This window comes from Populus nigra, chromosome 4, assembly GCF_951802175.1.
Source record: "Populus nigra chromosome 4, ddPopNigr1.1, whole genome shotgun sequence".
Classification (NCBI taxonomy): domain Eukaryota; kingdom Viridiplantae; phylum Streptophyta; class Magnoliopsida; order Malpighiales; family Salicaceae; genus Populus; species Populus nigra.
The window spans coordinates 24948197-24958999 of NC_084855.1; the positions used below are offsets into that span (position 1 = coordinate 24948197).

The window sequence follows — 10803 nt, forward strand, 5'->3', positions numbered from 1 at the left end:
TTGCAGGGAGATATGATTAAAATATTGTTTTTTCTACAAAACGACAAGCACCGCCTAGCCCGATAGTTCCAACAAATTTCAGCAAGCAGCATAGCTTGACACGTGGACGGACGAATTTGATTGCGCAGGGCAGCAGGAGAGACTTGTTGCACCGGCTAAACGCATACATATGCTCTCTTAACTATAGTTAAATAAATCCAAAAGGCCCAGGTTCAAAGTTAGCCATAGTTAACTGGCGCCGCTTTAACTCAAAATTTTTTTTTTCTTAAATTTACTTTCTCCACTTCATTTAAAATTCCTCTCTTCTCTTCAAAGTTATCCATGTCTGTGTCTGCACACTCTCTCTCCCCCACTCGGCGAAGATGAGTATGGATTCAAGTAGCCGCCTTTTAGGACCATGAAACTCAGGGTAACGAGTCACAGAATGAGTCAAAACAGTGCCTCATTCCCCTCCATCGTGATCGATAGTTGATCAAAGAAACACAGGCCAAGAATTTTTCTAAACATACATAGCTGTTTATCTCTCTCTCTCTCTTGAATTCTAAAAGAAATCAGAATCTCAGCATTCAAACACACCAGTTCAAGTGGATTGGTTTTCTGGTGATTTCCAAGGATTCACGTCAGGTGTAATCATCCATTTCCTCTCTTGTCAGTTGATCTTTTAAATCAAAAGCCTAGAACAGTACTATTACTACCCCATATATCTTTTGTAACCTTAGAGACTTGGAAAAGTAGAAATTTTTCTTGGTGACTTCAAAGAATTCGTTTCATCTTAACTAGAAGTTTCTGAAAGAAATAGAATGGTGGGTGGTGAGAATTTATCCAGAATCACAGTATCTAAAGCTTCTGGAGAAGACACAATTAGCAATGTTTCTTCTTTTGGTAACCAAGGCATGCCACACTCTATTACAGTGCCACCACCAAAGAAGAAGCGAAATCTCCCTGGAATGCCAGGTAATTAACTCTCAACTCCAGTACCATGACCCCAACATTTCAAACACTTGGTAATGTTTTTGTAAGCTAATTATTAATAGACTCAATTTTCTTTCTTTTTCAGATCCAGATGCAGAAGTGGTTGCGTTATCACCAAAGACTTTAGTAGCCACAGTCAGATTCGTGTGTGAGATCTGTAACAAGGGCTTTCAAAGAGACCAGAACCTCCAACTTCACAGACGAGGCCATAACTTACCATGGAAGCTAAAGCAACGAACCAACAAAGAGCCAAGGAAGCGTGTCTATGTTTGTCCAGAGTCATCTTGTGTACATCACAACCCAGCTAGAGCTCTTGGTGATCTTACTGGCATTAAAAAGCACTTCTACAGAAAGCATGGTGAGAAAAAGTGGAAGTGTGAGAGATGTTCGAAGAAATATGCCGTCCAGTCTGATTGGAAAGCTCACTTGAAAACTTGTGGCACTAAAGAGTATAAATGTGATTGTGGCACTTTGTTTTCAAGGTGAATGTCAACTAATTTTGTTTTTTATACCTTATGTTTTGTTTGTCATTGATTTTAACTTAATTATGTTATGTTATTTGGTTTTGTTTTGTTATACAGGAGGGATAGTTTTGTAACACACAGAGCATTTTGCGATGCGTTAGCGGAGGAGAGTGCAAGGGCACAAACCCTAGCGATAATGGGAAAGGAAGGGAATGGTTGTGACATCAAGCGTGTGGGTGCTTCACCACCGCCTCCACCACTTACGCCGTCTACTAGTGTGGTGTCTCCGGGTTTATCAGTTCAAAGCTCAGGTAATTAATTTAGCCTAAGCTTGCTAGCTAGTGCGTCTGATCCGTTATTAATACATTGCCTAGCTATGTTGGCCAAGACAAGTATTTGACTTGCCTAAGGTTCATGAATCATGGCTGTATTTTTTATTGTTTTCTTGTGGCCGTGGACAAAATAGATTGAAGTTTATGGTTTTGGGTAAACAGGTTCGGTTATGTACGAGTGTTTTGTCTCTTGTTGATGTCCTTCTCGTGTGGATGTTGGGCTAGAGAATATTAACAGATGTGTGTGTGTGTGTGTTGTGTGTGTGTGGTGAGAGAGAGAGAGAGAGAGAGAGAGAGAGAGAGGAGAGAAGGGTTTTACGTTGTGTTTCACGAGTAGCTGCTAGAATCAGACAATATGTTAATATTAAAAATAAATTTTAAAAAATAAAAAAATATTATTTTAATAAAAACGAATCGTTACTATAATACCAATACTACTTAAATTATAAGCTAAAAAATAAAACATTTACGCAATAATAAAGTGAATTGAGATTTGGAGAGATGGATAGAAAGGACTCCATAATTGCTTAGCTTTTACAGCAGTTTCATCACCACACCCCTCATGTTCCTCCAAAAAGTACATTCTTTTTGCTAGTATATCCTTTTTCTTTGGTATTTGGGATCATTGGGCTGCATTGTTCTTTTTTCTTTTTCAAGTCCCTTTTCTTTACTTTGGGTTAATGTTCGTTTTTTCTCTGTTTCTTGTCACAGAACTAGCAGAAAATCCAATTGGACTTTCACCACCACCAATAGCATGTGCCTCGGCTACAAGCACAAGCTCAACTAGCTCAACCAGTAATGTATTTGCGACTACATTTGCCTCTTCGACAGCAACACCAGCTGCTATCCCACCAAAAGCATCAGTACCATCCTCTTTCCCAAATCTGTTTTGCGGCTTAGCTCGCTCTGATTGTCCCACTACTATGCCAACACCTAGAGCGATAGAACCCCCATCACTCTCTCTTTCACCATCTTTTTATCTCTCCAACAATACTTCGTCTCTCTTCAGCACAGAGCAAGAGCACTACCATTACACACCATCTCCGCAACCAGCCATGTCTGCCACTGCATTGCTTCAAAAAGCAGCACAAATGGGTGCAACGACATCAAACCCATCATTTCTCCGTGGTTTAGGATTACCCCCTTCAACTAATCAAGACAGTAATTGCAATAAATGGGATGTGAAGCCAGAGAACAACACCACTGTTGCAGCTGGACTAGGCCTTGGGCTTCCCTGCAGTGATGTTATGATGGGTTCATCTTCATTGTTTGGAAACAAACCAACGACACTTGACCTTCTTGGGCTTGGCATGGATGCTGCTAGTTCTGCTTTGCTAAATTCCTATAGTGGTGGCTTTAATGTTGGAGCGGCCACTGCCGCAGCATATGGTGGAGGAGGAGGTAGAGGGACTTCTGAAGAAACATGGGATGGTGTGCCTGAGAGGAAGCCTTATGGATCTACAGGAGCTTGAGCTCCCAGCTCAATTCATGTACCCTCACTTTTCCAAGGTGTTATTTTGTCACGGGTGGAAAAGCTGGCCTTTCACGGGCGTCTCTCGTAGCTTTATATATAGATACACACCTTTTGTTTCTCCATACCATTGTATATTTTTTTGGCTCGACCGTGCGTAGTTGCTTTATTTATATTTTTTTGAAGGCAAAGTTAAGAATCGAAATCTATTGGTCGCAGTGTACAGTGAACTTGTTACTGCCTACTACTAATTAATACCTAGCAAGCATCTTAAATATTTGTTCTCTTTTGATCACATCTTTGAACTTCAGTTTGTTTTTAAAAGATAGGAAAATAAGATTTTAGTGCGGACTTTAAGTTTGGATGGGACATTGATTACGAGGGCTGCGGCAGCTTTCCAAGGGAGTGTTTTCACACATGAGCAGCGGGGGACAAGAAAATGATATTGAGATGGAAGACGGTGGCCTCTTTAATTGAATGATAGTTGTACTTCTTTAAAGGCCGGTCAACCGGGGTCATGCGCTCAACAATGGTTACTCTGTTTAGCGTTCTCCTTCCTGCACAAGTCTAGAGGGTGTTTGATTACGTTGTGATAACGTGTTTTTTTTAATTAATTAATTAATTTTTTATTTTAAATTGCTTATTTTAAAGATTTTTTTATATGTTTATATTAAAAATAAATTTTTAAAATATAATAATAAAAATATTATTTTAATATACTTACAAGCAAAAACTATTTTTTAAATACAGTTGTTATTATAATAATAAACATACCTTAGAATTAAAATATAATATAAATTATTTTTATTTTTTATTTAAAAATATACTACAATAATTTTTTTATTTGCACTTTAAAATAATACAAAATATATTAATTTAAAAAATATAAAAAAAACAGTGCGTTAATGTCGTGAGGTGGCAGCTGCTTTCGTGTCATGATTTGTGGCCTCGTGGGTTCCCTTACGAGGGAAGGTTGCCATTTTCAGATTTTGTTTTCTGCTCAGCTCGTTGGAGATGGCCGGTCAAATTATTTATTCTCACTGTCATTTTCACCGAGTTATTAACCCATTTACAAACATGATCATAACCCTGCTATATATATATATATATATCTCAAGTGGCAATATACACACACAACGCAAAAACATATTTGACGTAAAACTTATAAACAATTTGGAGATGGATTGAAGTTGTGGGTGCTTTTCAAATAATTTTTCGTGTCAAAATGCATGCCAATGATGTTTTTTCATTTTTTTAAAATTATTTTTAACATCAGCACATCAAAACGATCCAAAACGTACAAATCATATTAAATTTTAATAAAAAAAAAATTTTAAATTTTTTGAGAACACAGCCGCAGCCGCGTTCCCAAACGGTGCTGAGTATTCCACTAAGCACATGTTCTTTCCCTTTACTTATAAACAATTTAATCATTTCTTTGCTACTTTCCGGCCATAATTGACACCTTACGCAGCCCACGATTTCAATTATTCCCAACCGAAGTCAGCAAACGAAATCGATCAACTCTAAGCTATACAAACATAAAATATTCTAGTTTTCAGCTACATACCCACATAAATACTAACTAAACACCATTATCACTTCAAACACTAAACACTCCTTCAGCCCCCCCGCCACTTATTTGCATCTTTAAATTCACACTCTCAAAATCCATTTCAAGAAGGAAGGCATAAGTGGCCCAAAATACAGTCTTATCTTCGGCAACTTGGCGGAGTTCCGACGTTCATATGCTGCTGCGGCAGCCAAAATCAATTAATGCCTATCAATCATGACGTCCTTCACCGGGTGGCTTCATTGTACCACGAGCAGGGACGCAAGTATGTGAAGACTTTTCTCTACTAGTTTAGATCGTATATGGCCAATCTAGTTTGGATAGTGTATGATTAAGAACATTTTAATAAATACAGGTGAGAAGACTCCCATTAATCCGCGGCTTGTTGGGCTTGAGAAATAGGCTCGTCATAGGAGGATCACAAACTAAGTTTTTAATGTCACCAATTTTTGTAATTGGGTTTAATAGACCTTACTTTTTTGCGATTATTATTTATTACACATTGGGCCAAATATCTTATTACACTGGGCTTACTTTACCGAAGAAAACAGGGTCTTAGCATTTAGTTGGGCTGCAACCTTCCAAATCTTTACTATTAGATTGGAATTTATAGAGTGTTCTAAAGTTTGGTTTGGATCATGTGAGCGGAAGTAGTTAAAAAATATTTCACATTCAATTTAAATTGAATCAACTTGACAAAACATAACATCAATAATAATGAAATATCAATATGATAGAGAACTCGAATCCCAAATTCAAAATCACTCACTCATCTAAGCATGCAAAATTTCTTACAATTCTTTTGGTCCGTATGATCTTTGCAAATTTGTTAGTAATCTCAACACCAAAGGGTTAGGTGCCACCATTAGTCAACAATCCTTTTGGTCCGTATAATTTTTTCTTCTATTTTGAATTTATTTTGAAAACAAACAATATCATTGTCGACTCAATATGCCTGGAACAGGTAAAAATATTTTTGCAAAGAAACGTCGTCCAAAATGATTGAAAGTCTGTCACCGATGTGCCAGATGGACTTGTAATGCACAATGTCGTTCTTTAGGAATGATATCTATAAACCGCGAAGATAAAATACAATTCATTAAGAATGACCTCAGTAAAGTGTCTTTAGATAATCTTCTATTGACTCTTGAGACGCATCCTAGTGGAGATGTACATCGTGTAATTCATGATTTATGGTCACAATTCCATAAAGAACATGCTCGACATAGTCTTGGGAATTTAACTAAAAAGATGATGTTTGCCAGTTTTTAAGAAAACTGGCATGGGAAGCCTATCCCCGACCTATAGAGGGCGTTTAAGCCGTTTTTGGACATAAAACTAAGGGAAGATGTGAGTCACAATCACAACTACCTGTACATACACATGTCTTTTCAAAATAAATAAATAAATAGAGAGAGAGAGAGAGAGTGAGACTCCAGCTGGCCTACATATAGGTGCTATGATTGCATTTTCAATTTCTCATATATAAAATCTTCTTTTCCTTCCCTTCATTTCTACTCAACTCATACATTCAACAGATATAAAAGTGTGTAGAAATGGCAGGTTCCTCAAGTCATCATATAAGAAATATTTGTGTTTTCGGTGGATCCAGTCCTGGGAAAGAAAAAGAGTTTTTAGAATTAGCAAATCATCTTGGTCAGGTACTAGTTAAGAGAAAGATTCATTTAGTGTATGGGGGAGGCGGCCTTAGGTTAATAGGGCGGTGTCAATATCTGTATTTTTAGGAGGCAGTCAAGTTTTGGGGGTTGTCCCCAAAGCTTTAGCAAAAGGGGACATCATTGGTAAAACAATTAGAGAGGAACTACAGGTCCTCACAATGTCTGATCGACTGAATGCAATGTTTAACCATGCTGATGCCTTCATTGCTTTACCATGTGGTCTGGGCATGTTGGAAGAGATCTTTCAAATTTCCTCTTGGGCCCAACTGCACATTCCATAAACCCATAGGTATGTTAAATGTTAATGGTTTTTATGATAATTTGTTGTCTTTTCTTGATCAAGCTGTGGAACAAGAGTTTCTAACATCTTCAGCACGACAAATCATAATCTCTACCGCTGCTGAACAATTGATTGACCAACTACAATCTTTCATCCCTGTAATTGATCCCTCCATGAGTCGCATAAATTGGTCAACTAAGAAAAGCCGTAAAAAGCTTAGATTGGATTTGAGCCTTCGTTTGTGAATCCTTGTGTCTTTTGGTTTTATTAATAGCATATTATTTTGTTTTGTTATATTTGTTTTAGTGTGTTTTAGGTTTGTCAGTGTTCGCTATTTCAGGTGATGTCTTCTATACTCCATCTTACTACCTTATGACATTGAGGACAATGTCTCGTTTTGGTTGGGGGGAGAGGGTAGTAGTTGACATTAAAAAATAAAAATAAAACTAACTTGCTAACTGTTTTTGCTATTATTAAAACCATTTGACAAAACTGTTATTAGGATGGTAGAGTAAGGAGGAATTTTCTTGACTCTTGAGACGCATCTTAGTAAATATTCTTATCAAGGTCTATCAGAATACTTCTTGAAATATTCAGGTTTACAAACTCTCGCATTGTTATCACTTGGTTCTGCTTATATACTCATTTAACAAGTATTCTTAAACCTTCATTTTCACACACACTTTAACATATGATTGTGGGTTGTACATTTGATTATTACATTATTTATGTTTTTTTTTTGTTAAAGATAACAAGTAAGGGAAATGGATAGTATATAATTTGCAAAAAAAAAAAAAAACAAATTGATAATATTGATGATAATAAAAATGTAGATAAGTTTGGTTTTGTAGCCTCCCTAACCTAAGCAATTAAGCCCAAAGGGATGTTTTAACACCTAATACCTTAAAGTCAACTGACTTGGGAGCTATTGGCCCAAAGCTTGTTACATGAGTTAAGGAGAAAAGCTTAAGGGAATCAAACATTGCACTATCTACGTATCAATATCTGAAACCCGAGTTACTAAGCTTGTAGGGGTGTCTCAACACCTAATGCCCTAAGACCAATTAGTTTGGGACTCATTAGCCGAAAGCTCATTACATGGGTTAAAGATGCATTGTGTTTTAAGTTATATGTATATATTAAAAAAAAGAAAAAAAAAGAAAAAAAGAAAAAGATAATAATCCCAACCCAAGGAAGTTAACCTTAAACATTAGAACAAAATATTGTTTTCTTCCAATAAAAGCCCCATTATCTATGTTTTCATATATTTAACACATAAAAAGGAAGGTTTATTAATATTTTGTTTAAGAGGTATTGAGCAGATATATAAATTTAATAAGAGTTTGTTTATCTGGATAGATTAATGGAAGTAGAATGATGAATGCTTTGCTTTATGGAACTTGCAAATTGTTTTTCTATTTTAACGCTTTGATTACTAGGGACTAGTAATAAGCTGGTTGGGGGTGTGTGATTAGTACTTAAAAGTGCATTTTTATCAATGTTTTATATCATCATTTTGCACTTAAAGCATCAATAACTTCTTAACTAAAACATGTTTTATAATAACAAGTTTGATACTATAAGATACCTTTAATTTATGGTAAATGTTCATCTTAAATGCAGGCCTATCACATAAATCAAAGGATTAATTGATGAGTTTAACTACTGAAATTGAGAGGACAAAGAAATGGTTAAGCTTAGAAAAGAGATGCTGGTTCAGTCCAAACTGGAACACTGTTCAGTCATTGGGTCATATCTGAAGCTGTAGATCTTGGATTTTAATTTGGTTTATATGGCTAGAAAGCTAAGATATAGGCCTAAAACATTCATGGAAGTGAAAGACTCAATTCTGCTATTTGGAAGTCCAAATCTTAGCAATAATGGAGAAGTTGGAATCTATCCTGCAGCCCATATACTGTTCAGTGTTTAGCCCATATCTCGAGTTCTAGAAGTCCAAATGCACTGATTCCTTTTTTTTTTAGAAAGTTGAGACAATTTCCTAGACTTTCATATGGACAATTTGTTCAAATTATGACGTTAGCAATGACGTTTTGTTCAGAGAAGAAGGTAAGGATTATTATCAAGTCAAGATGTTGCTACCCACTCAACAATTAGCCATCAAATCAATAGTTCCAAATTTTGGCCTATAAAAGGAGGCATTTGTCATGTATTTAGGCATCTTGGTTTTAAGATCAAGATCATATTGTTGCTCTCTTTATATTTTTGTAATGCTTAAGTTTTGTTTATATTAATCTCTTGTTTATACTTTTCATTTCCTTTCCTTTACTTAGTTAACTTATATCTTATTTATGTTTTTATCTTGTTTATTTATGTTTCTTTTATTCATAATGTTTAGCTAAGTTTATTATGTCAAGATGAAAAGGTTACACTAATGGTGTAAGAATAAATATAGTGTAAACTCAACATGGACTTTAATATTTGATACTAACATGCTTTGTATTTGTTATCTTGTTCACTTTTAATACTTTGCTTGTTAAATGGTTAATCTAGATTTATGTTGTATAACCCTTGGTACAACAAATACTTGACACTTTCATAGCCTAACCGTATGGTATAACCGACACTTGTGCTATGAAAGGAACTTGATTTGTTATTAACATAAGTTATAATCATGAATACCTGACAACATTTACAAGTATTAGCATTATTCGAATAAGATAACTAATGTAATCATGTTAACAATTTATAATCCGATTGGAACCTTCTTTGTGTGTGGTTTCTAGTTGAGTAATAAAAAGAGTTTATACTATACTTGTTTGAAATACCATTAGTGGATCCTCTAACTTTGATAATTATTTTATCCTTGTTTAAACCTTATATCAATATCATATCTCAAAGCTCTCTTTAACTTCATTTCTGTTATTATCTATTTCTTTATTTGTAGTTGATACAGTTAACCTCCCTGTGGTTCGACCCCGGTCTTGCCGGGTTATTTATTACTTCGATACTCCTACACTTGGGAGAAGACATCAACTCTTTGGTCGTGTCAGTCTATGCACCGCCACTGTTCCTGTAGATTCCAGAAGGCTTCCCTGTAGCTCCTGTTATTTTTGAGGAGTGTATTATGTAATTTCAAAATTCTCAAGGTTTTTGTTTAGGTAATTTTGATTTCTGTTTACATTGTAAACTTATAATTGGAAGCTTGTAACTATGGGTGAGTAAACATAGTAAAAAGTGATAGGGATGTGTTTGTATTTTTTTTATGTATGTTATTGAATTATAAAATCAAAAAGACAAAAAAAAAATTAATGTTTTAATTTGTATATGGTCAAGTATCTGAAGGACAAATAAAATCATATTGTATTTCCCGTGAAAATATAAGAACATGTTTCTACATATATTTTGGGATATAATAACTGATTTATTAAAGCCTTGAGAATTTGATTAATATTTGTTTTTAAATCACATTAAATCACGAAGTAGCTTACTTTAGGTAGGGTGCGCTAGGGGTGCTAATACCTTTCTTAGCCACAATCAGTCCCTTACCCGTGAATCTCTGATAAAGACCAGTACATTTAGGTTTCCTAGTAACCTTGAATCGAATACTAGGTGGTGACTCTCAAATCAAGCAAACTAATGAAAATTAAAATCGACGCCGCACAGGGACGTGCGACAGAATGACGACTCCACTAGGAAAGGTACTGTTTTCGACATTATCGGACTAAGCTTTGTGTTTTGATGTGTTTAAGTTTTATTGTGTTTTGTTTTGTTTTTTTTTTGTTTTATTCATGTATTGTATAGAATTCTCTCATGCATCACATGTTTTAATTTTTGAAAGCACACACAAGCTTCAGGTTAGGTGGGGGACTAGCAGCTTACCTTACGACTTTTAGTCAAGGTTTAAGTTTATGTAAACCCCAACTCTTCGTTGAGTGCTTAGACTGGTAGTGATTGGTACATGTGCCAACCTATTGCCTACTGGGCCCCCATATTGCCTTCAAGAGGGTGATTGTTGGGACAACGAGAGACCCTTTTTAAGAACCAAGTAGTAAACCTACTCTTTGTCTCTCT

General features: G+C 35.6%; 1 protein-coding gene across 1 annotated transcript; it reads left to right on the forward strand.

Annotated features, from left to right (window-relative positions):
* Positions 1–264: 264 nt before the first annotated feature.
* Positions 265–3525, forward strand: LOC133690498 (zinc finger protein GAI-ASSOCIATED FACTOR 1-like). Its single transcript, XM_062110721.1, has 4 exons — positions 265–954; positions 1058–1454; positions 1554–1747; positions 2480–3525. Exons 1-4 carry the CDS (start codon positions 801–803, stop codon positions 3238–3240), a joined length of 1506 nt encoding a protein of 501 aa, XP_061966705.1. The 5' UTR covers positions 265–800; the 3' UTR covers positions 3241–3525.
* The last annotated feature ends 7278 nt before the right edge of the window (positions 3526–10803 follow it).